Source organism: Capricornis sumatraensis, chromosome 9 (genome assembly GCF_032405125.1).
Source record: "Capricornis sumatraensis isolate serow.1 chromosome 9, serow.2, whole genome shotgun sequence".
NCBI classification, from domain to species: domain Eukaryota; kingdom Metazoa; phylum Chordata; class Mammalia; order Artiodactyla; family Bovidae; genus Capricornis; species Capricornis sumatraensis.
This window is the reverse complement of record NC_091077.1, coordinates 80,195,314-80,222,982: the sequence shown is the minus strand read 5'-3', so window position 1 is coordinate 80,222,982 and position 27,669 is coordinate 80,195,314. Positions and strand designations below refer to the sequence as shown.

General features: G+C 38.6%; 1 protein-coding gene across 1 annotated transcript in view; it reads right to left on the bottom strand.

Annotated features, from left to right (window-relative positions):
- The window catches only part of MSH3 (mutS homolog 3), a 191,455-nt gene that overhangs the window by 122,454 nt on the left and 41,332 nt on the right, over positions 1-27,669 (bottom strand). Inside the window, exons 9-12 of the mRNA XM_068980294.1 lie at positions 21,047-21,159; positions 18,131-18,245; positions 12,579-12,663; positions 9,881-9,990 (exon numbers count right to left, since the gene is read on the bottom strand). Of these exons, the coding sequence (XP_068836395.1) occupies positions 9,881-9,990; positions 12,579-12,663; positions 18,131-18,245; positions 21,047-21,159 (423 nt within the window). The remainder of the gene's footprint in view (positions 1-9,880; positions 9,991-12,578; positions 12,664-18,130; positions 18,246-21,046; positions 21,160-27,669) is intronic.

Genomic DNA, 27,669 nt, shown 5'->3' with positions numbered 1-27,669 from the left:
ATTTGATCCTTCTGAGTTTTCATCTCCTACTTCCCCCACATAGACACTGGAACAGAGAGGAACAGACCAGAACTCAGCTCTCAAGCCTCAGCACTTCCCTCCTCCCACCTTGGCTACTCTTCTTTCCTCAACTCTTAGATCTGGACGTCTTCTCCTTCCTAGTAAAATATTTTCCTTTCTTTTTTAAAAAATATAAAGTTTCCTTTTCATCTCTAAAATCAATCTGAACATTTTGCATAAATACCTACACTTGGACAGACACAATCCAGAATGTTTTTCAAAGGTAAGGAAGATGAAAGATTTTTCAGAGTCCTGTACTACAAGCATAAAATTACAGAATGTTTGCAACTTACAAATTCAGTGTTCTCTACCATCTCACTTCAGATGTTGAATAAAAATGTATGACACATTTAAATGATAATCAAAACACTTGTTTCCATTCAAGAGAAGAGAATATTTGATCTGTCTGTGCCAAGAAAAGGAAAAATATGAAATAATTGAGCCTATCTGTTGTGGATGAAACTGTGTCCCCTCCAAAAATATGTGTTGAAGACCTAACCCCCAGTGCCTCAAAATGTGACCTGACTTGGAAGTAAGGTTATTGTAGATGCAATTGGTTAAGATGAGGTCATAGTGGAACAGTCCTAATCCGATATGACTATATTCTTGCTAAAAGAATGCCGTATGAAGAGAGAAGCACACAGGGAAAATACCACACGAACATGAAGGCAGAGGTAAGTATGACACACTGGACTTCCCTGGTGGTGCAACGGGTAAGAAAACGCCTGCTAATGCAGGGGACATGGGTTCTATCCCTGGTCTGGGAAGATTTCAGATGCTGTGGAGCAACCAAGCCCGTGCACCACCACAACTGAGTACATGCTCTAGAGCCTGTGAACTGCAACTACTGAACCTGCGTGCCCTACAGCCCATGCTCTGCAAAAGAGAAGCCACCGCAATGAGAAGTGTGTGCACCACAGCTAGAAAGTAGCCCCAACTCGCCACAGCTTGAGAAACCCTGTGTAGAGCAATGAAGACTCCGCACAGCCAAAAATAAATAAATAAAATTTAAAACACACAGGAAAAAAACAAAAGGCATTATCCCTTTAAAAAAAAAAAAAGACACATCTATAAGCCAAGTAACACACTAAAGATTGATAACAAACCACCAGAAGTTAGGAGAGACACTGAATAGATTCTCCTTCATAGACACACAGACGCTTTGATCTTGGACTTCTAGCCTCCAGAACTGTGAGACAAATTCATGCTGTTTAAGCCACCTAGTTTCTGGTACTTCGTTTCAGCACCCATAATAAACTAACAGACCCATTATGTACTTCAGATTCTACTGATATGGACTTTAAAAAGCCATACACGAAAATCATAATAACCCTAAATATTTGTAAGCAAATAAAGTCTGACTCAGATGAGTTTAGAGTTATAAGCTAGATTTTTTTACATGATACTTAAAACTAGCTATGCCTGATTCTTATCACCAAGCCTGGATTCCTTACTAAGTCATATGACTTTCTCTGAGTAACTTCTAATCCTATGAGGGGTTTGACAAGAATGCAAGATGTTGCAACACCATTTCTTCCATGGTTAAATATCACCTTTTCACATCAGACCAAGCAACTATTCCACTAGAAGGCAAGAAATAATTTCTCAGAACTAATTCTGTGGCACTAAAACAAGGAATCATATGAAAAGAAACAATTGCTTCTAAGGGTCTTTTAAATCAAAGAGTTTTTCCGAGAAAAATAAACTTCCTGTACATAGATGTGCTTTTATTTTCAAAGCCTACTTAGAAGCCTAAGATTTTTAAATGGATTCATTTGTTCATAATTTCTTGATCACCTATTACATTAAAAGCACTATTAGCCCCATTATGCATTCTGTGTGTGTGTCAGGGGTGGAGGAGTAAGAAGCAGAATAAAATCGAGGGAAGATACCTTTCTACAAGGATGAAGTGGGGATTGAGGGAGAAGGACTTCTCAGAGGCAGGATCTGAATTAGATCGTGAATGAGTTACTCTTTTAATTATTCCTTCAATGAATAATAAATATCCACTTAATAATAATACTACAAAGCTACAGTAATCAAAACAGTATGGCACTAGTACAGAAACAGATGTATAGATCAATGGAACAGAGTAGACAGTCCAGAAATAAACCCATGCACTTATGGTCAATTAATCTATGACAAAGGAGGCAAGAAAAGACAGTCTCCTCAATAAGTGATGCTGGAAAAACTAGATGTGACACGTAAATCAATAAAATCAGAACACACCCTTGAACCATAGAAAAAAGAAACTCAAAATGGATTCAAAGATCTAAATGTAAGACCTGAAACCATAAAATTCCTAGAAGAAAACATAGCCAGAACATTCTTCAACGTAACTCATAGCAATATGTTTTTGAATCTGTCTCCCAAGAGAAAATGGCAACCCACTCCAGTATTCTTGCCTGGAGAATCCCAGGGACAGGGGAGCCTGTTGGGCTGCCATCTATGGGATCGGTCATGACTGAAGCGACTTAGCAGCAGCCCAAGACAAAAGAAAAACAAGCAAAACTAAACAAATGAGGTCTGATTAAACTTGAAAGCTTTTGCACAGTCAAGGAAACTGTCAATAAAACAAAAATACAACTTACTGATTGGGAGTTTATTTGCAACTGACATGACCAATAAGGAGTTAATATCCAAAATACATAAACAGCTCATATAATTCAATATGAAACAATTTTTAAAATGAGTAGAAGATCTGAATAGACATTTTCCCAAAGGAGATACACAGATAGCCAACAGGCATATGAAAAGATTCTCAACATCGCTAATTATCAAAAACTGTGAATCAAACCATATTAAAATTATAACCTCACAACAGTCAAAATGACTATCATCAAAAAGTCAACAAATAAATGTTGGAGAGGAGAAAACGGAACCCTAGTGCATCATGTGAAATGCCACCCTGGATGAAGCTCAAGCGGGAATCAAGACTGCTGGGAGAAATATCAATGACCTCAGACATGCAGATGACTCTACCCTACTGGCAGAAAGCAAAGGGGAAACTAAAGAGCCTCTTGATAAAGGTGAAAGAGGAGAGTGAAAAAGACTGAAACTCAACATTCAAAAACTGAGTATCATAGCATCCGATCCCATCACTTCATTGCAAATAGATAGGGGAAAAAATGGAAAGTGACTGACTTTATTTTCTTGGACTCCAAAATCCCTGAGGACTGTAACTGCAGCCATGAAATTAAAAGACGCTTGGTCCTTAGAAGAAAATTCATGACACCTAGACAGCATTTTTAAAAGGCAGATACATCATTTTGCTGACAAAGGTCCATACAGTCAAAACTATGGTTTTTCCAGGAGTTATGTAGGGATGTGAGAGCTGGACCATAAAGAAGGCTAAGTGCTGAAGAATTGATGCTTTCGAACTGTGGTGCTGGAGAAGACCCTTCAGAGTCCCTTGGACAGTAAGGAAATAAAATCAGTCAAACCTAAAGGAAATCAACTCTAAATATTCATTGGAAGGATGGAAGCTAAAGCTCCAATACTATGGTCACCAGAGGGAAAGAGCTGACTCACTGGAAAAGACCCTGGGGTTGGGAAAGATTGAAGGCAGGAGAAGAAGGGGACAACAGAGGATGAAATGGTTGGATGGCATCACAAACTCAATGCACATGAATTTCAGCAAACTCCAGGAGACAGTGAAGGACAGGGAAGCCTGGCAAGCTGCAGTCCATGGGAATCACAAAGAGTCGGACAGGACTGTGTGATTGAACAATACACTATTGATGAGACTGTAAACTGTTGCAGCCAATATGGAAAAGAGTATGGAGGCTTCTCAAAAAACTAATAATAGAATACCACATGACCCAGTAATTCTCCTGCTGGATATACATTTAAAGAAAACAAAAACACTAATCTGAAAAGATACATGTACCCCAACGATCACATGATCATTATTTAGAAAAACCAACATATGGAAATAACCTAAGTGTCTAACAGATGAACAGATAAAGAATATGTGATGTATACACAATGGAATATTACTCAACCATAAAAAAGAATGAAATTCTGCAATTTGCAAGAATGTGGATGGACCCAGAAAGTATTATGCTTTGTGAAATAAGTAAGAAAGAGAAAGACAAATACTCTGTGCCAAATAGGAAAAGGAGTACATCAAGGCTGTATATTGTCATCCTACTTATTTAACTTCTATGCAGAGTACATCATGAGAAACACTGGGCTGGAAGAAGCACAAGCTGGAATCAAGATTGCCGGGAGAAATATCAATAACCTCAGATATGCAGATGACACCACCCTTATGGCAGAAAGTGAAGAGGAACTAAAAAGCCTCTTGATGAAAGTGAAAGAGGAGAGTGAAAAAGTTGGCTTAAAGCTCAACATTCAGAAAACAAAGATCATGGCATCTGGTCCCATCACTTCATGGGAAATAGATGGGGAAACAGTGGAAACAATGTCAGACTTTATTTTTGGGGGCTCCAAAATCACTGCAGATGGTGACTGCAGCCATGAAATTAAAAGACGCTTACTCCTTAGAAGAAAAGTTATGACCAAACTAGATAGCATATTCAAAAGCAGAGACATTACTTTGCCAACTAAGGTCCGTCTAGCCAAGACTATGGTTTTTCCAGTGGTCATGAATGGATGTGAGAGTTGCACTGTAAAGAAAGCTGAGCTCTGAAGAATTGATGCTTTTGAACTGTGGTGTTGGAGAAGACTCTTGAGAGTCCCTTGGACTGCAAAGGAGATCCAACCAGTCCATTCTAAGGGAGATCAGGCCTGGGTGTTCTTTGGAAGGGATGATGCTAAAGCTGAAACTCCAGTACTTTGGCCACCTCATGCAAAGAGTTGACTCATTGGAAAAGACTCTGATGCTGGGAGGGATTGGGGGCAGGAGGAGAAGGGGGCGAAAGAGGATGAGGATGGCTGGATGGCATCAGCGACTCGATGGACATGAGTTTGGGTGAACTCCGGGAGTTGGTGATGGACAGGGAGGCCTGGCGTGCTGCAATTCACGGGGTCGCAAAGAGTTGTACACGACTGAGTGACTGAACTGAACTGACTAATGGTGGTCAAGATGGCAAGACACATACAGACTATGGATATATTTTAGAGATAAAAACAAAAGGACTTAGATTGGATGTGGTTGTCAAAAGGAAAATGTCCAGAGTAACTCCCAGGTTTCTGGCCCAAGAACCTCATGAGGTAGAGGAGCTGGTTCCTAGAACAGGGAAACCAGAAGGAGGAATAGGGTTAAATATGTTAAGTTTGAAATGCTTGTGATACACCTATGTGGTTAGGAATCTAAGTTGAATATATAAGCCTGGAGAATAGAGGAGGGTTAAGGACAAAAGACATAAATTTGAGAATCACTGACATTTTTATATTTAGGGTCACTGGTTTAGGTAAGTTCATTGGAGAGAGGAGGAGAAGGAAAGATAAGGGAAGGAAGAAAACTGAGCTCCTAAGATAGAGGCCTCAGGAACTCCAACATTTAAAGACACAGAGAAAGGGACTTCCCTGGCAGTCCAGTGGTTAAGACTTCGACTTCCAATGCAGGGGGGTGAGGGTTCGATCCCTGGTCAGGGAGCTGGAATCCCACATGCCTCACAGCCAAAAGGGGCCAAAATGTAAAACAGAAACAATATTGCAACAAATTTAATAAAGACTTTGGAAATGGTCCATATCAAAAAAAAAAAGAGAGAAAAATCTTTAAAAAACAAATTTAAAAAAATACAGAGATGAACAGAGAGCAAAGGAAACTTTGAAGAAGCAGCCAGGAAATTAGGAGGGAAACAAAAATGAGTAGTTTCCATTTTAGAAAAAGGGAACAGACTGTACAAAGGTCCAGAAATAAATTACACCTCAGTGTGTTGTAAGGACTGTAAATAGTGGAAAGCAAAACATAATCAGATACACATTTCTTTTTTAATCATCTTTGGGTAGTGCAGCCAGAAACAGAGAAGGGCAAGAGCAGACAGGTGGAGATACTTAGCCTTCTTGATAAACAAAGTCTTTACAAAAAGGCTTTCATCTGAGTGTCTTTCATAAAAAGTGATTTTACAAAAAGGCAAGATGATATAATACTACTTCTTACAGAGAGACTATTTTCATCACTGGTCAAAATAATTCCTCCACTAAGAGTGGAGAAACTGATTTCTCAGGTTCCCTTTGTGGTCAATAATCTGCTGTTCTATAAGTGTGTATGCATACCTGTATGGGCATGCACACACACACACACACACACACACACACACACACACGAGAGCTGCATTTCCAAGAGATCACTCTGTCACTGAAGGAAATGGTCTTATTTCCAATTTCTTTTGCAACTCATGTGGAACGTTTCCTGAGGCAGAAACGTGCTAGCGGATGTGTGGGTCTGGAACTGGGGGAGAGGATGGTGACAAAGCCATCAGCACATGAAGCTACAGGAGGTGCCACGGCCACAGGTAAGACCCTAATTAGCGCTGAAAGTGAGAAGATGCCCTGGAAGAGAACCACAGGTAACAACAACAAATAAGCTGCAGGAACAAAAAAGAGGTGGGCTTCCCTGGTGGCTCAGTGGTAAAGAATCCACCTGCCAAGCAGGAGATGCAGGTTTGAACACTGGGTCAAGAAGATCCCCTGGAGAAGAAAATGGCAACCCACTCTAGTACTCTTGCCTGAAAAATCCCATGGAGGGAGGAGCCTGGTGGGTTACAGTCCATGGGATTGCAGAAGAGTCAGACACAACTTAGTGACTAAACAATAACAGAAAAAGAAGTACTTATGGAAAAAGCTCAGAACTTACTTTTGTTAATATTTCAAAATACAGAATAAGTTTTTACTGAATCTTTAATACTACTTCTATGATGACCAGATCTGCCTTGGAAACTAATCTTTTGCCTAAAATATCATTTTAGAGACTCATGCCACACTTCTCAAAGTTTTCTTTCCCCTGCTCCTACCTGCCCAATCATTACTGGATTTACAAGCAGAATTTGCATTTTCGGATTTGTGGACAAAACCAATAAGGTACATATGGTATATATATATAAGATTGACACAACTTATCAATGAAAAGAAACAGAAAAAATTCAAAGACTGGACCTTGAAAAACTGAATTCAATATAATTTATTTAATTTTAAAAGGTCTTAGGAACAATGGCTTACCAACATGACATTCATTTATAAGAAACCAGAGACCTACACTGAAGAAGCTTCCTGCCTAAATCAGAGAACTGATAAAAAGCATAAGTCATAACACATAAGAAGCATAACCTATTTATATGGGCCAATGTGGTTTCAATATAGTAAAATCTGATCTCAACAACCCAAGTGAATTCTTTGAATCAGTCAGTAAGAATAGGGTCAAAGCCATTTATACTTTCTAGAAAGTCACTAGAAAATCCTGCACCAAAGAAGTCATTTTGCAGAATAAGAAGTAGTGGGAGTGGAAAACCCTCTGAAACTTGAAACACCTGGTCCTGAATTTATGAACTGTGATTGCACTGGGAATTCAAATAGACTAAAAATACAAAATATATACATTTATAAAAATATAGAGGGATTTAAGAGAATTCATGGATGACTGACAAATAACGGGCTCTTGAAAAACTTAGGGAAACCCACCTTACATCGTGCTGAATTCCCTTGTCACCAGTAATTTTTCTATGATCTCACGATAGAAGAAAACTAAGCTCTAAACTAACCTTTGGTTGCCAATGTCAGAGACAGAATGTTAGCCTGGATAAACAACTGACATGATCACCATGGCACCGAATGTTAGCATTAAAACGACTATTCAGCTGAACAACTGACTAATCAGCTAAAGATTTTCTCTAGGTATTTGGAATAGGTTGCAAGCGCAACTAAGATTTAACTGGAATTCTTCTGAAGTCAGTTTTAATTGATTAGACAGCTTAAAGTTTTAAAACTATGACCTAAAATAAAAAGGGCAAAAGAAGAAGCTTTGTGTGCTTGTTTTCAGCTATATACGCTTTAGGATGGTCTAATGTTCGTACTTGAAAGCACTGGAGCTCAATGCATGGAGTGCTTTCTCTCAGCCTTTCTGGAAAGAGAGGATCCCAGAAAGAATATGATCAACCCACAAGGAACATACAACATGGTCTACTGAATTCATCTCAAATTAATCCTCTTTATACAAAACAAGTTTAACAACAGAAACAAAAATTTTCATTTACAGAAAAAGTTTGCTAGTAAGTCTGTTTCTGCTGAATATGTCAACCAATCAAAAAAAAAAAAAATAGAACGGTGTGGCTGCTCAGCCAGAAGGCAATGCTTCTTACACTGCTGTCCACAGACTGCCTGCTCTTGTTCCATGAAGCATCTTTATCTCATACAAATGCTGGTCCAAAGCAGAGACTTCCATTTTCAGAATTTCATCTCTACCCAGTCAGTTTTCACTACCTGAAGGTCTTTATGGTCAAGAAAAGAAATCGTAAAAACCCACTAAAACCTGAAGTGATTTAGTAATTATCATCATCAAAACAGTATTTTAAAGCCTATGACCAACAGTGACAACATCTGCTATCCTTTGCCAAAGATGGCTATTTACTAAGCCAGCATAAAATGCAGCCATGAGTGAGGTTGTTGGGCAGTTTAAAAGAGACGATGCATGTAAAGCCCCTAGCACAGTGCTTGCTATATGATAAAGAGCTCAAAAATGGCAGTTAGGATTACTGTCTTATTCTGTTCCTTACAGCGGCCCTGTGAGAAGGTATTGTACTACTGCAAAAGTGAGAACGCGGTATGCCAGGGCTGATGGGCTATGGCCTTAGTGAGACTGACTCAGCTGACAGAGCCCACTCATATAGCACCAGCACCAGCCCCTCTCTGCTCAGTCCATATGGGAAGCTGTTCAGGATGGAGTCAATGCTGATCTTACCTTTAGGCTCCACCCAGTTGTGAAACATTGAGCAAGTTATTGAAACTCTCTGAATTTCTTTATTCATCTCAAGGATCTACCTCAGAAGATGATTTGAATATTAAATACTGGGTCAGAGCAAAAGCACAGTAGATAACAGCATTCGTCATTTCAGTCAACATTCCTGGGACTCCTACTAAGTGAGAGGCACAGGTCACAGCTCTCAAATCTATCTGCATGTCAGAATCATCTAGGGAGCTTTTAAAAATTCCAACTCCTAGGCCACTAATAAGTCACAACATGTGGGGGCAGGACACAGGTGTAAGTATTCTGAAGCTTCCCAGAGGACTTCAATGTGCAGACAAGCCTGGAGACCACTATGCTTAGGCACTAGACTCACCTACCTTTCCTGAAAGCTCTCCTAGTTTACTCATTCTACTCTCTTAAACATCTCACACCTAAGCCCTCTTTCAGATTCTTACTGCTCCTTCTCCAGCTCAGGTTCACAGGTCCTCTGCATGAACGTGCTAACTTGTCCCCTATCCGTCACTACTTTCTCCATCCCCCTACACCCACCAGCTCTGATCCATCACTCCCGTGTGCAGAGCCACTGGATTAACTTCCTCTGGCTACTAGCTCCTCAGCCCAGCCTGCAAAGCCCTCAACAAAAGGCAGTGCCCCATCTTCCCAGCCCCTCTCTCCCTACACCCTATGCTACTGATGACCCAAACCAACTGATTACCTCACTCTCCGCAGGTAGATCCCATGTCTTTCAACTGCAAAGACTCATTCTTGGGAACAAGGAAAAAATCCTTATGATATTAGACAGTCTATCACCAGCTACAAAGTGACATCTTCCCCATTTGAAAATGGTGTTCTTCTAAACCATGGTGACCTTGGTTTTAAGGAGGCTGATGTACCTTTAATTTCATAATTTTATATAATTTCAGATGAAACACAAAAAAGAATTCCTTTTACCTTAACTTAAGGAGCGGCTGGCTCACCCACTTCTTTAACTTGCGTCTCCCAAATGAAGTTTTAGTGTGGTCTAAAACCCAAAATAAACTTCCTTTGGTTTTCATATCAGTCTAAAAAAGACCAGAAAGCATGTTTTATTAACTCATTGATTGTATTTGAACCAAAATTGCCAGTTGTTCATGTGCCCTAATTATTCCATATACCCCAATTATAATGTTACACATGCTTAGCTTTTATGCTCAAAACAGGAGTTCATACATTAGATGAATGAATGTGTGTGTACGTATATATATACATACACACACATATATACACACATTCTGTTTCCCAGGTGGCACTAGTGGTAAAGAACCTGCCTGCCAATGTAGGGGATATAAAAGACACAGGTTCAATCCCTGGGTCAGGAAGATCCTCTGGAAAAGGGTATAGCAACCTACTCCCATATTCTTGCCTGGAGAATCCCATAGACAGAGGAGGCTGATGGGCTAAGATCCACAGGGTTGCAAAGAGTTGGACACAACTGAAGCAACTTCACACACACACACATCCACACATCCACATAAAAACACACGAAGTATTGACATTTTGCATAAGAAAGATATAGTTTATGTGTAGTTTTTAACTAACAATAAATTACTGAGAAGTCTCTTTTAAAACATCTGTCCTAAACACCTTAAAAATATAACTGCATCCTTTCCTGCCTTAGGAAAGCACAGTGAAAATAATTTCATGTTCCTTTGGCAATTCAGTATCTCCCACTACCTAAGAGTTGCCATTCTAAAGACAGATAGTCTCATGACAATACTCTCTCTCTTAAGGAAAGAAGTGAACGTGCACTGCACTCTAGGACTGTACCCTGGAGGGTTTGATTTTAGCCTGTTTTATTAAATCCTTAGCAAAAATTTATCTATGTTTTGCTACTTTAAAGTTAAACCATTGAAAAAATTTACAATTAACTAGAGATTGTATTTAATTTTAACCAAGGTTTACTGTAATACAAAATGTCTATTAATAGGTTTGTTTTATTTGGAACAGAGTTGTAATTTTCATCTGAATTTTTTTTTTTTTTTTTGCTTTTTTCCTTTTCCTTCATATCAACAAACAGGTACTTATAGAACACCTCCCATGTGCTCAGCAGAATGACTGGCAAAGGTATATTAAGACATGGTCCCTCCCTCAGGGCACTTATATCCAAGTGTGGGAGGAAAGACTCCTAATGAGTACACGATGTCATCTGGCAGAAGTCAACTATAAAAGGTGTGCTACAACCTCTCCAGGCCTCAGGAGTTTAAAGCAGAGCACACACGGGAACGACAGTGGTCATGGAAGGTTCCCTGAGGACGAGCTGGGCACGCAGAGCTGACCTATGAAGCCCAACTGCTGGGACCACAGTGAAGGGTCCCAGGAAGAGCACGGAGCATTGGAGAAGCGCATTCAGGCAGAAGAGGGACAGGTGGGGGAGACCGGAGGCCTGTTACACCTTTGCTCTCTCTGCTAGTTAGACCTCTCCTCATGACCCTTTTCCACTGATCCACGACAAAGGAGGAGAAAGCTGAAGTGCAAAGACAAGCAGAAGATGTTAATTCTCAGCTTCCACTTCTACAAAGGCCCGAGTCCTAATAAAAAAAGGGATTTGTAAAGGCTATTTTGATGATGGATGATTTTTGCCTTAGGACTTTGATTTTGGAACTGACACCACTGTGATAGGACCCGAACAGGAAGGATGTGGAAGAAGTAAGGAAATCTTGAAATGCTGGGGCTGCATCTGGAGGCTCTGACTGTGGGCTCTACTCCTACCACTGTTTCCTGTCTTGGGGATGTATATAGCGGTGAAGAGAAAGACCTGCGGGAAAGATGCTCAAATTCCAAATAACAAAATGATATGATAAAAATGCTCAGGCATAACAGGAAGGCTGACTTCAGTGCGTTAAGGACACCCTGGCAGAGGGAGAAAGCTGAATGAGAGAAATCAGACAGTAATATACAAATCCAAGAGTCAGGACACTGAATTCAGTATTTGCTTTAATTCACAACAATAGCAGTGATTCACAGCAGATGGTTCAGCTCTTTCACTACTTACTCAAATGACTCGGTACTACCTTATATTTTTGTGACTTTATGTTATAATAACATTATTTTTACAATATAGTAGCTCACTCTTTCACGTGATAATTTATGAATGAAAGCAATAATTTTAATATCTTCATTATCCTTCACATTCATCAATAAAGGACAAGTAAGCAATGATGAAAGTTTGTGAAATGACATATTATGTATCTTACAGTTAAATGGAGTATCAGAGAAACTTGTTTTATACACTGGACAATTAAGTAAGGCTATGGACACTTTAACAAAAAGTTATGTAGAAAACAAACATACATAGAAAAACATAACCAAGCAGATCAAAAAAAAATCCACTGTATATTAATTTCTAAAGATGATACCTTTCCAAAGAAATATTTAAAATAGAAATTATCAGGATGGCCATATTGCTTCAATCATTAAAAAGCATGCTCTAAAGCTCCCAATGTAATCCCCAAATAAGAAAGTAAGCAGTACAAATACCAAGAGATGTGAGGCAGGCCAACCAACTAAAAATAATACTGTTTCACCTGTGCTACTAAGAACAGACTGCTGCTTCATCCCAAATTTCTTTTCAAAACCATTTTGAATCAAATAGCCCTTATGTTTGCCTGACCTGATTCTGAAGGATTTCCAGGTTCCTTAATGTTGTTCCATTAATTGTCATAAATTCCATTTCACCTGACAACTGTTTAAAATTCCTGTAAAGGAATGAAATAAAAGCCATAAGGCAAGTGCATAAACAGAAAAACACATTCACTCGTTAGAAATATTCCAATAACATTGGAAAATATTAACATGGAAAACATGTAAAATATTCCAATTTTACAACAAAAGTTTTAGCCCTCTGATAGGAAATCAAACCAAAAAAAGCCAGAAGAATATTCATTAGAAGATTGTCTTCCATCAGTGCTGGTGCTCTTAGGTAAACTGATGTGAAAGGACAGCCGTTCTCACACCAAAAACTAAAACAAGGAAGGGAAGTAATGGTATTAACAGCTTTTTAGTTTTTCAATTTCCAGTAATAAAATCAAGCATAGTCTTTTAGATTTGGGAAAGCAAGTGGGGGGTCTCTTCAGGAAAAGCTATGCAATTTGCTAGAAAAATATGTCAAGGTGCTTTAAAATGTCCTCCCTGTTCTTTGGCATGAGATCATCTTGATAAACACTTTAAAAACTTTTAATAAACATTCTGATACATGCAAATGTTATTTATTCTATAATCAAGACCACACATTCATGTGGCTAATGTTTTAGTAGAGTCTAAACTGAAAAAGTAGAAATTATTTAAGTTCAAAGAATTCACATTTTGCTTATGCCCCTCTAAGTACCCCAAACTAGATTAAAAGTTCCGTAAATTTCAAATAAGCTTGAGTATTGAGTTCAGTGTGATTACTAAATACATGCACAATTCAAACTGCATCCTTGTTAGTCTTTCATGTTAAAAAATATATTAATCAATGCATTACTAATTCAATAATTAATGGCCTTTATAAGTCAGTCATTTGACATTTCTATCCACACACTTATAGACTTGATGGCTCATTTTTCAAAGCAAGGAAAATAACAGCAGGTCACTAAGCTATTTGGAGGGAAAGCATGAATGTTTGCATCATAAAACCAATCCCACTCACCATGGCCCTAATAAGATAGAAATAAAACCCAGTTTCCCAAGCCAGTGATGGAAGCAAGCCTTCATCTAGGAGTCTAGAGCCTAGAATCATGGCCAAGGAGCCAGTGTTCACTGAGAGATGCCTTGACTTCTAGATGACTCCCACAACTAAGACCCAGAGCCCTGAAAAAGAAGTAACTTGCTGCATATTAGGAACACTACGTAGTGACTGAACATTGTCCTTCAGCAGTGTAATGCACCTGTGACAGGTTTACCTAGCTTCCAAAAGATGACTTGTTAAAGATTTTCAGAGGGAAGCAACTCCAACACTGACAGCAGATATGTGCGGCCAGTCTCTCCTTGTAACTGTTAATCTGCCTTGCATTATGGAAATTTATGTTCTGCGGTGATCCTTATTAATAGATCTAAGCTCCATGGAGGCATGGGTTATTTATGCCTTACACATTTTGCAGCACCTGCAGAGCCTAGCAGAAAGCAGATGCTCAGCAAAGGTCTGTCATCTTTCGATGGGGAGGCCAGTTTGGGTTTCTTTGTTTTCCTTTGAGTCATAAAGCCCAGAAATATATGTGAAACATCCAGAGACAATAATAAAATGTAAAACATTATTTTTAGGAAGAAACAATTGGGCAGTGATTTGCTATACATCTGACAGATGTCCATACTCCTTCATGGTGAAAAATAGTTGCAAGTACTGCTAGCCTGGCCTCTGAGTTGGTATCCAACCAGGTCTCATAGGTTTAAATAAAGTCATTTACTTCCCCCTCTCCGGACAGGTTTAAACTATGTCCTAGGGGTGATTAATGAACACTTGAGTTCCTTAACATATTATTGACCAGAGATGTATTAATGCCACAGGCGTGAGTTTCGACAAAAATGCCCCCGTCAATAAAGTGTTAATCATTCTCAGACACTGAAGGATGCTTAGCTGGCATCAGGAACCCACAGTCCGGCAGCACTGACATCTGCACTGATCTTAATAAGAGATCGGCCACCAGGAATATTAAGTTAAAGAGATTCCTACGGCACAATAACCACCAAACACCTGAAAGAACCCACTCTGCTTTCACGTTTACCACGTCTGGGTGATAAAGTACTCTGGAGCTGCGGCTCTCCTTACAGATGCAAAGGAAATGTCCTCTGGCGCTGCCTATTTTCAATAGGAATTATATATATATATATATTTTTGAACTCAGGGTTGTGTCTGCCAGCATTCCCTAGGACTTTGACAGGAATGATCACTGATTAAGCAACTCTAAATTATTTATCCTTTTGGAAGAAACCAAATTTGACATGCTTTGAAATAAACCTTATAAACAAGGCCTGGCTAGCATTCACGCTGTGTGAACTTCAACAGAAATCTTCCAAGTAACATGGGAAAATACTTCAGTAATACTTCAGACAACAATAATACATAGCATGCTGTTTTATAACGGGAGAAAAACATTCCTGCTAAAAATTGCCAAAGAAGTTTAGGATTCCACATCACTCCCATTTCAACTTTTAAAAAAATGAAAACCAATCTTTCTGATTCAGACAAAGCAGCAAAGGTGCAGACCTTATGTGAAAGATCAATCCCTTAAAAAGATTATATTTAAATACTGTTAATATTATTTGAAAATGAAAACAGAAAAAAAAAACCCTACCATACACACCATCTTACATATGAAATCCATAGTATAAAATAATTCTCTATACAGTTTTCAGAGTTCATACATTCACTATTAGTCTAACTTTTGATTAACTTATAAATTAGAAATTATATCATATTACAAAAATTCAGTTTTATTGTAAATTCACTTCTAATTTATTTGCAATTAAAATGAATATCTTTGCATTCCTAAATGCTGCCAGTAAGCATATTAGAGAAGAGAATAATAAGAAAGATGACTAAGAGATCCCCAAGGATTCACTAAGAGAATACACAGTACTCAGCATACAGTCATAAGCTATGATTCATTGCAGTGAAAGGATACAAAGCAAAATCAGAAAAGCAAAAAGGTACACAAGGCAAAGCCTGGAGGAAACCAAGGGCAAGCTTCCAAGAGTCCTCCCTGGCAGAAATACCCAGGATGCACTTAACTACCCCAGAGTGAATTGTGGCAATATGTCTGAAATGTTTACCAGAGAAGCTCACTTGAGACTCAGCACCCAGGATTTTTCAATGGGGGGCTGTTTTTAAAAAGGCACCTGTTCCTGAGCAGGTGCCAAAATTACAGCTCTCAGAAAGTAGGTAGTTGTCCAATATAAACCATACTACCTGCAGAAATGGTTTAGGCACAGGGAGTCATTCTTATCAGAGAATGCCGGAGATCAGCCCCAAATGCAAGTCCCAGATGCCAGTCAAGAGTCAAGCCTGATGTAAGGTTTTCTAAGGATAAATGTCTCATCTGGCTTGCCATGTTAATCTGTTTTTAATATCAGTGTTATATTTATATTCTTTGTGTTCCTTCCAGTTTACTCTTTATTCCTAAATTGATCTTTTCTGTACATACAGTTCATTCTTAAATCTTATCATCTCATTTCAAAGCCTTCCTATTTCTTATCTATTCTCCTTTGTTCTTTCACATTTAGCATCATTTCCTTAACGTCGTTTAGCTCATTTTGAAGTAGTAGGTTATAGTTTTTATTTCATCTGTGAGCATGTCTTTCTGGTATGCATTTATTTTCTATAAGGATATTATCCTGTTCCCCATTCTTTTCTATTATAATTTTAAATGGGATTTTCAATTTGGTTCTTTTCCCAGTTTTCTTTGCTAGTTTTTAAGTGACAATTTGTTTTCCGTAAGTTTCAGGACATAGACACTGTTCAGGAAAGCTGCTGCTACTTTATACATCTCCCTCTTCTGTTGCTTTTGTGTGGTATTTAATCATGGAACCTCACCTGCTTTTATTCATAAAAAGATTAAATGCATGAACATTGTTCTTTAGCCACAATTAGAAAACTGGACACATTACCTATGCACACACACACACATATATATACACATACACATATGTATATATTTGTGTGTTTGTGTGTATTTTAAATTGTTTTTCAGGCAGTTGAACATCAGGCAGCATAGAACTGTGGTGCCTGAGAGAAGAAAAAAAGAGATAAACACTAGGACTAGCTTCTTGGAGAGACCAAGGGAAGCTGAACCTGTGAGACAGAATGCCAGAGATGCACACAAGAGAGATGCAGAAGGGTGCGCTCAAGGCTTTGGCCAAGCCCTGATGCCGAAACTGTGGAGCACGTCACATGCAATCACAAGAAACAGTAGGATGAACAGGACCAGGGTTCACATATGGCTTGCTATAGTTTGTTCTCTGACTAATGAGAATGGCTGCTGCTGCTGCTAAGTCACTTCAGTCGTGTCCGACTCTGTGCGACCCCATGGGCTCCCCCGTCCCTGGGATTCTCCAGGCAAGCACGCTGGAGTGGGTTGCCATTTCCTTCTCCAATGCATGAAAGTGAAAGTGAAGTCACTCAGTCATGTCCAACTCTTCACGACCCCATGGACTGCAGCCTACCCCAGGCTCCTCAGTCCATGGGATTTTCCAGGCAAGAGTACTGGAGTGGGTTGCCACTGCCTTCTCCAAATGAGAATAGAAATACCTCAAAATACTTGGGACACTGGGTAGAAGTCTCAGAAGTGCATTGCTTTAGGGGTGGGGTTAAAATAGACAAAGACAAGGACTTCCCAGTCTTGGTGTGTGTCGTCACTCAGTCGTGTCCGACTCTTTGTGACCCCGTGGACTGTAGCCTACCAGGCTCCTCCGTCCATGGGATTTTCCAGGCAAGAGTACTGGAGAGGGGTGCCACTTCCTTCTCCAGGGGATCTTCCCGACCCAGGGATCGAACCCGGTCTCCTGCATTGCAAGCTGAGACAGCTCCTATCTGTCCACTCCATCTCTGCAGAAGAGGAAGCAGCTTACTTACCCAGGATCAATATGATACAGGATAATTCTTCACAGAGCCAAAGGTAAGAGGCCAGTAAAGGTAGAATACGGAAAGGCAAGAAAATTACTCTGTTACCCTTTTTTTTCCCCACTAGCTTTTAAGCTAGCACTTTCTTAGAAGGTCAATTGCCAGCTTTTAAATCTCTCAACTCTACAAAGTTAATCACTCTTTTAAAAAGCTGTCTATGTTAGTGGCTGTCCTCTTTATCTTCAACTTTATGGTCTGTGAAATAAGGACTGAAATCAAGAATAAGAAAGGTGATAAAGTTTTATGAACGCTCTTAAATACCCCTTCTTAATACTACTTGTGAATTAACTGTGCTTTAATATAAAGCACAGTTCTGTACTCAACACTAAAATATATTCAATAGCAACCATGAATACAAACTGACCCAATTCTTAAGCCTTCTATTAATTTTTTATGTCAACTAACATTTTTAATACTCCTCAGCAACAATACCACACAGGTCACTCTTGCCGCAGAATACAGTATTCCATCGAGAGCAGATAACTGAGTATAGTACTTACCAAATTCAATTTAAGAAATGTTTTTTAATATAACCCCACCCTTCTTAAAAATTTTCAGAAACCACTTACTTGGGTATGGAAAGCACCTTTTCTAAGTTAAACTCTTTGAGGTATCTTATTATGGCAGCCAAAGAGCAAATCACAGGCTTCTCCAAGTTAATGATGTCAGAAAAACTTTGAGAATCTAAAAAACAGAATAGATACCTTCACTAAAATTATTATTCATCATTTTTTAAAACAAACATTAAGTGAAATAAAATTTTGTTTATAATTATTGAAATAATCATTTAGACACTTAACTCCTAAACTTATCCTTTGAAAAAATACAGAAGATTATAAATACCTAGAGTATGAGAAAGGGCAATTTTCTCATGGTGGATGAACCTTCTTTCAAAAGCAAGGGAGCAAGTATTTTCAAAGTGTAAAACGCTCATCTGCTTTGACCCAAAAGTACTCCAAAATGCTTGCTAAAGATGTGTATACAAGGAAGTGAGTTTAAAAATCTTTCAGAGAAGTAAAAAACTACAGAAAACCTAACTGAACATCAATAAGGTATTATTAATAGATTAATTTCAGTACCTCTAGATTGGTATGCACCTACTACTGGGAAGGACTTTCTCATTAGCTTTCCATCTGGTCTCCCACCTTTATCCCTGTGCCCTACAGGATATTCTTAACAGAACAGGCAGAGGAATCCTTTTTAAAACATACATCATATCATTAGATTACTTTGCTTTCAAATCCTGCAACATCTCTCAACTCGCTGAGAGATGTGGCTCAAGCTCATAAGGATCTAAAAGTCCCTAAAAACCTGCTCTCCCATCTCCTTTTATCTCTGAGCTTACCTCCTAATAGTCTCTTCCTTAGTTACTCTGTACCAGCGCCCAGGCTCCCTGACATTCTTTAAACACACCAGGCACTTAGATATGCTGTACTTAGCATTGTTTCTGCCTGAAAAACTGTTTCTTCACTCATCCATGTGGTTTTCCCCCTTAACCCCTCTAATCTTTGTTCCATCTTCATTCAATTGCCATTTTCTCAGTGTGGTTTTCCTTCACCACTACATTTAAAAATTCACCTCTTCCCTGTCTTTCTTCTTTTTAAAATCTGCTTGTTCATTTATTTTTGGCTGTGCTGGGTCTTTGCTGCTGTGTGGGCTCTTTCTCTAGTTGCTGCAAGCAGGGGCTACTCGTTGTGAGGCACAGGCTTCTCAACTGCAACGGCTTCTCTTGTTGCTGAGTACGAGCACCAGGGTTGAGGCACATGGGCTTAGAAGTTGCGGCTCCCAGATTCTAGAGCACAGGTTCAGCAGTTGCGGTGCAGGGGCTTAGTTGCTCTGCGGCGTGTGGGATCTTCCCAGACCAGGGATCAAACTCGTAGGACCTGCACTGGCAGGTGGGTCCTTTACCACTAAGCTACCAGCGAAGACCTTCCCTGCCTTTCTCTAAAGAACTCATCACCTTCAAACACTATTTTATTGTACACCTCCTTCCACTAGACTAAAAAACTCCAGAAGGGCAGGAATTTTGGTCTAATTTCTTAAAGTATGAACAATGCTTTTAATAGGCAGTCAATGAAAATTAGTTGAAATAATAAATCAAAGTCATATTTAATAAAAATAAGGAATTATGCATGTTCATGTGTAGACCTGTACATCAAAAAATTCTTAAGAATTTGAAAGGAGGGACTTTTTTTTACCTTCTACACAACTATGTTTTAATCTTTATTTTTTGCAGTAGGTATTTAATACCTTTAGAAAAAATTATAAAATACTCTCTACAAATCTGTAATATAAAATATATTACTTTCAACATAACTTTTTGTAAAAACAAGGTATAAATGAAGAATTAAGTCTTTTCTCTTCTACTGAGAATTTCATCTTTTGACTGCCCAGCTCTGTTCCCCAGGAAACCTGATAAAGATGAAATGCCAATGTGTTATGAGGTAGCATTGCATATGGCGGAAATGACCTGAAATCAGGAAATTGCATCCAGACTAGGAGAGGAATTACCTGATTCTAGAATTTTGGCCTTCCTTCAGTACACTGACTCTTTGAACTTGGTATGTCCTCTGGAGAAATTCCAGTAAGAGCTGAGGTTTCCTGTAGGGCAGATCCTGCATCCACCTGCTTTCTTTGCAGCTGAGTTGTCACTAGAGGATGCCGGGAAGTTCAGCACCCAGTGGCTCTATGGACTGCTGCAAAGACAGAGAGGACTCCTCCCGCTAAAAGAAACGGTGCTGTGCCAGCAAACTGGATTTTCTGTCCTATGTGATTCTAGGTGAATTGGATGCCAAGAATGGCTTATGATAGTTTCATGACTTAGTCTTGTCTTTAGCTGAGCATAATTTGATGATTCCTTGGCACTGGCCAAGATACCATGAGATTAAAAAGGATGGGGGAAAAATGCCAATAAGACACTGATGCCTAAGAGGGAGCTGAGGAGGTTGGTCCAAGGGTGAAAGCTTTGCAACAGGATAAAAACGGATCTTAACAGAAGCTGGACTGGCAAGAATGAGGGGTGCAGACCAAATCAGATACTTGGCTGAGGAAGCGTGAACTAGACAAATAATGGAGTCAACCTACTAAGACCTTGTCAATAATGTTCTGATATTTTAATTCTGGGCATTAATTTTTAGAAGTGCTAGCCTTCCTTAGGAGATTTATCCACACATTTTATAAAACTGCAAGGAAAATCATGGCCACCTTTTGAGGGAAGGAAGAAGGAAGATGACAAATAATTAACTTGTTACACTCCATGAATACGTCAAAAATATCACATTATTAAAATGGTCATAACTACAAAAAGCAACTGCAGTTACACCTCTGATAAGTGTAAGAACAGTGAACGCTTTCCTCTGCTTCTTCCAGTTGTTTATCAATAACTACCTAGCTTTCACTAGCCTTTAAGTCAAATTTGCACCTTTATCTAAATCTCAACTCAGTTACATTTGCGGACATATGACTAACATGTATAAAACATTTACCTTTAATGTCGACTACATCTTTTGCATAAAATTCTGTAACCTCTTGGAAAGCATGGCTGTATTCAAAATACACATTCTTCATCCTTTCTACTCGAATTCTGTCATCCCGCACACTGAAAGAAAAAAAACAAAAATTTAAAAAATAATTATATATAATCTTGAACTATCTGTATTCAGGCCCTGACCTGACCAAAATAAATACTCATTCATTATTCTTCCCCAAGATGAAAAAAAAAAAGAGATCTAAGGTTTCCCTGTCAAAAGTCTACATTTCATAAAATACTATTACTTTAACTACTGGTATTTTATATCATCTCCTCATAATGAGGACTCTAAACATACTATTATCAAGAACTTATTAAAATTATGGTCAGTTACTTTAATAAACAAGAAAGAGAGAAAAACAGAAAAGCAATCAATTGCATTATTTGTTTAAACCCACTAACAAGAGAACACATCACTGAGTATTCCTTTCCTCGAAAAGGAATCCTTGTCTGGTTGGCTCCATGCTAAGTCCATTTCTTCTTCCAGAGCCTTCCCAGTCAAATTCAGTAAATTCCTCTTAGGTCAACTCCCACTCTTTACTTAAGTGGTTCTACACATCTTTAAAAATATGCATGTATGTATGTATATATGCCCATCTGAGTAAATGAACAAAGGCATCAAATCACCATCCATGCTGAGAGTACACTGTCTCATCCGTTTCCGATTCTGCCTGACTCCCCCTTCCCCTCCCTCTTCTCCTTTCCTAATCACCTCACTCCCAAGCCATGGTAACAGCCTAGGAGGAATCCCTTCTCATTTTTTTCATGATAATATGGTCATACACAAGTATGTCATACACATATATACTCACACATACACTGTTTCATAAAAATGGAGCGGCTTTATACTAACTTTCCTGCATCTTGTTTTCTCTGCTAAGTAATAACTCCTGGAATTCCCTCCATATAAACTGACCTAGATACAACTCACTCTTTCTAATGGCTAAAAAAATATCTGATAGTATGTAAAAGCAATAATTTATACAACCATTTCTTTACTATTAGACATTCACCTGATGTTAATATTTTGCCACGTTACTTTAGAATATTTTTATCTAAAAAAATTATACATACAGATGTATCCTGCACACCTCCCTCTTCAGTCATATTAATCTACCATCTTTAGAAGTAAATGCTACCATCAACTTGGTGTATATCACCATGTATGTTTTTATATTTTACAACATATTTTAGCATCTTTACACAATACATTGTATTGTTTCATGTTTTAAATCTTATATAAGCAATACTTTATTATACATACACTTCTACAACTTGCTTTTGCACTCAGTACTATATTTCCAAGATTTGTACATAAAGCTAGACATGCTTCTTTTTATATTTTCAATTATTTATTATATTTGAGTAGACTTTTAAGATTTGTCATTCAAATTTAATTAATCCAAATTTATTTGGGGAGATGGTGTGAAGTTGAAAATACACTTTTATTTTCCATATGATCATCAATTAATGACCAAGCACCATTTATAAAACATTCCATCTTTTACTACTGATTTATAATGCTGCCTCCACATTTCTATATATATGTGACACTGTTTCTAGCTTTTATCCTATTCTACTGATGTTTTTGTCTATCTCTGTATCAGGGCCATACTATTGTAATTTCCATGGCTTGGTATCAATATCTGTGGCAAGGTCCCACCTTGGTTTTCAAGATTGTCTTCATTACTCCTGGGCTTTTGATTTTCTTTAAAATTTTAGGTTCATTTTGTCAAGTTTCACAAAAATCTTATTGGGCTTTTGAACGGATTGCAATGAACTAATTTAGAGAGAAATGATATCTTAACAAATTAAGAGATCCTACTGTTAAAGATGGCATAAGATCTCTACTTATTCATGTCTTTTATATCTAACAATATTGTTCCACTATTTTCTCCATATTATATGTATCTTTGGTTGCACTCACTCTTAGATTAATAATACTATGAAGGGAATCTTTTCTTCTATTATATTTACTAAAAGCTTATCACTGGTGTATATGAACCCGAATTCTTATATGTAGCAACTATGCTAAACACTTTTTTCTTATATTGTCTGTGTATATATTAATATCACCCACAAGAGGAAATTTTCTATTTTTCATTTCTTTTTCCTATCTCATTATACTACTAGCTAAGACCTTCAGGGCTACGTTGAACAATGGTAATGCCAACAGGCATCCTTAGTTTCTTACTGAAGCTAATGGGAATGCTTCCAAAGTTTCAGCTCTTAAGTATGATATTTGCCGTGGGTTTTGGAGTAAAGGACTTGTTAGCCGAAGGTTTGGTAAGTTCCCCAGGTTTTGCAGAAAGAAAAAAGTTAGTCATAAATGATTACTGAATCTTACCTAATATTCTTTTTACAGGTGTTAAAATGATCATATGGTTTCCTCTCACTTAATCTCATATTATTCATTTTTTCTAATGCTGAATGAACCCTGCATTCCTGGAATATATTATACTTGTAATGATGCTCTGTACTGCTTAAATAAAGTTATAAACTTGATTTCTTAGTTTTTTTCCCCCAGAATGTCTGTGCCAGCATACCTAGCTCCAAAGGCTTTTTCTGTTCTACTATAAAACTAGACAGGCATCAACTGCTTCAGAAAGAAATCTTAAAGGGAGGATTTTCCCCCATCTGTGGTGCTGAAGAGGATTTTTCCACCTTAATCCAATGGAGAGAGTATCAGACTATTGCAAATCTCTTGTCAATTTTTATCTTCCTATAGACACCCTTAATACCTGAATTTTTAGAAGCCTGCTGCAAAGTTATTTAGCCACTCAAAGAGCAATGAGTGACCTTACATGAGTCCCACAATGTTTCTGTACAAGTTCCTAGAGTGAACACACGAGGCAGCTGGTAACTCAATTACTGTTCTAATTAACATTTTGTTCGAGAAGCAGATAAGAATTTAGAAACCCATTAAATCTGATAAAAAATGACTTGTCAGTTATCCTTGAGGCTTTCCATGGAAGCATTACAAGAGTGTTAAATTCAACATTTTGCAATCTGTATGTTAAATATCCTCCTACATTTTTTTTCCCCCACAAACTGGTTGGAGTTATATGTGAAATCTCTAATCTGTGGTTTCCTAGATTTTTTTCTTTTTATGGTAAAATCAAATCACTGTATCTTCGAAACAAAAGCCTTCCTGAAACACTGTATACATAAAGAGTAATATCCAGCCAGAAAATTTTGTCAAACTGGATATTAGTAAAATTTCTATATTCAACAGAGAACGGTCGATCTTGGTTTCTTCAAACTGCAGCCTGCACCCAGGAAAGACCTGGGTGGGAAACACCAGCAACAAACATTAAAAGCACAGGTGCTACACCCCAAATGTGTTCAATCTGAATTCAGCAGGAAGCTGGGGGAGAGAGGGTATTTTCAGCAGCGTTTTGGGGGTGATCCACAGGCAATGTGCAGACCACAAACACTCATCTATATGAAAAATATTAGTGACTATCACAGGACTGAGTACAAAGTGGAAATGTAAATCTTCTCCAAAGGCAGTCCATGTTTTAGCTGCTCTGTTAGAGGTGGGCAGTCAGTATCTATTCACCAAAAAAAAAAACAGTAAGGAAGTCAACTATAGTCAAGTAATTGACACGGAACTTTTAAAATGATTTTAAAAAAACAGAAACAAAAAAACACCTTCCCACCCTCTTAAGAGGCTGTTTGTGACCAGGGGTTGAAGCCTCCTGAATGGAAAAGAGGCCGCAGAAGCTATGTTCCTCCAGGGACCTGGGGAGGCAACCGCCCCTCTGGGCTGGATGTGAGGACTAATGTCAACATGTGACGAGTCTCAGTCATTACATGGGGTAGGCAAAGCTGGACTGTCTGAAGTTTCCAATTTTAAAAATTCCTTTTCGTATATTACATGCCTGTCAGTTGCCAAATATACTGTATTTGAAAAGTTAAGCGGTGATAAGACTCTCAACAAGCACGGAGTCCTTGCTAAAAAAGAGGGGGAGCTTTAGACCAAGGAACTTTTAAAGTCAACTTGGATGTAAAACTGGTAATTTTCTGGTGTTGAGTAACAGACTACCTACAAAGGTTTTGATAATGTAAATGTGACCAAATGTCAGCTTACCAATTTTATGATCTATGCTGACTTTGGAAACTATCATTTTTATATATTAAAAAAGCCTTGTTAAAGGCTGATAATCTACTCTAGGAAAACTCAAGGCCTCCTCTGACAGTGTATTTACTGATAATAACATACAGACTGAGTTCCAAGTTTGCTGAGTGATTAAATTCTGTCCTCTGGAAACAGAATGCAATAGAGGTTGAGATTAAATAAAACAGACCATGTAACATAGTTACGATGTCTCCATATTAGGATGAAATTCATTAATTTTATCACTGCTCATAATAGGGAACTATCATCACTTTCTTAAAAGACAGAGGGCATAATGTCAAATTATAAAGACAACCACTAGAACAAAAAGATCAGAATAACCCCAGAAGAACAGCAAGGAAAACATACCACACAGTGAAAGAGTCTTCGAAAGATATTAAAAAAAGAAAATTAAATACAGGTAAGCTAATATCACATATATCTGCCATGACAACAAATGTGAGTTAAACTCACCTATTTAAAGAAAATTAATCTCAGACTGGATTACAAGATAGAAAACCTTTCTAACACTACCAATAGGAACAAAATTTTAAATAATTCAGAAAGGGTAGAAATGGATAGATGGGGAAAACTGCCCAGATGGATATATTAGGCTAATACAAATTTTTTAAAAAAGCATGGGACAAGATTTTGCTATCAGACAAGGTAAAATTCAGGAACAAAAGCATTATAACAAGACAAAGAGAACTACTTAAAGATAAAAAGGACAGGATAGAAGAAACGCTTTTCATTGCATATTCTTCTATGAATTTTAAATTTCTGAAGCATTAGAATATACTACTTATTAAAAATTAAGTTGTTTATTAAGAAGAGAGGAAAAAAAAGGAAACTGGATTTACATAGGAGCTCTCGGAAGACGTCTGTCCATCTCCCCGGACTTGAAGCTGGACGGCTAGGAGCTCAGGAGACGGAGTGGCTGCCGCCATCCTGCTACCTTGCCGAACACGAGCCGTTGGCCAGCACCAGAGTGGGAGACAAAGGAGAGCTCGTAAGCCCAGCCACGCCTAATTCCAGCCTACCTTCAAGCTTTACACTGATGTGAACCAAGATGCTCATTTTCTACTTTTTAAAAATTCAGCAAGAACTCAGTAGAAAGTATAGGGTTTTAGAAAAGTCAAAAAGGAGTCTTTCACTGTCCAGAGAAGGAGGCAGACACAATCTCACAGAGAACGTCTTAAAGATGGCAACAAATGGAAGTGAGAAAAACCCAGTCTGATTTCAGGTGGTGAGCCTGCTTCAGCCCCAACTGAGAGGGAGACAGAGGATAAGTCAGAGATTCTAGAGACCACGACGACCCCCCTTCCCCACCATGCAGAGCGAGAAGGACCCTTGCCAAGTTACTGCTGGGGGCTAGAAAGTAAAAGCAGGTTTAGGGCCAAGCCCCTGCAGAGGTAAACAAACACTAGGTAAACAAACACTAGGATGTGGCCTCAGAGGACAGCCCAGCTGGGGAGCAAGGGGAAGGACTGAGAATTTCCTCGCTCACTGTGTAAACCCCATGGGGCCTGAGGCGGAGAGAAGGCCTAAAGTCCAGGGAGTAACCAAGGCTGGCAGCTGTGCTTGCTGTTCAAAAGACTAAGATAGGAGATCTTACTTTAAGGGAAGACGTCTACACTAGCTAAAGTCATGTCTTTCCAAGAAAATCTTCTGGTTTTTATTTTTTCTTTTACAGTAGTATTTACTTTAAGGCGGGGAGTGGGGGGAACAGGCAACAGGCCATCAAAAAATTGCTAATCTGTCTGGAAATTGCTAACCTGAAGGAAAGCACTTCTATCTGCAATGAGATTAGGAAAATAAAGAGAATTAGAGTGCTCAAAGTTGGGGAGCCAGTGGGAAGGGGAAGATGAAGGGAGAGGAAAAGGGGGCAGAAAGTCCAGGGGCCTAGAGAAGGTGTCATTTCTGTCTACAGTCATAACTAGCTCTTCTTCCCTGACCCTGGAAATCTTCCCCGACCCTGGAAATCTTCCCCAAGGATGAACTCCCATGGAACAGTATTTTAGAACCTCCATCCCTTCTTAATCTTTCAGTCTATCCCAATCATGAATCTTTTTACCACCCATCTCCACATACCACAGCCGCAGGCCTCTGCACACATTCTAACTTAACAAGCCAGCCAGGACTCACCTCCTCTAAGCAGCTTTCCCAGAAGAATAACCACACGCCAGGATGACCTGTGCTTTCTACTGGACCCGTGGGACTGTGGTTTGTAAAATAATACCTTCAGAAATAGGTTTGTAAAGTAATACCTTCAGAAATAAAGTTATTTTGTTTGAAGCCCACATGCTTTTTGTCAAGAACTTTACTGCTAGAGAGAGAAATACAAACAGTAACATGCATTACAAAGGAATGAAAGTTTCATGGAATATTAACCAAAATAATGTTAACTGTGCTATAAAACATTACTCCTTTTGAAATCCAGAAGCAGCAGAGGTAAAGGA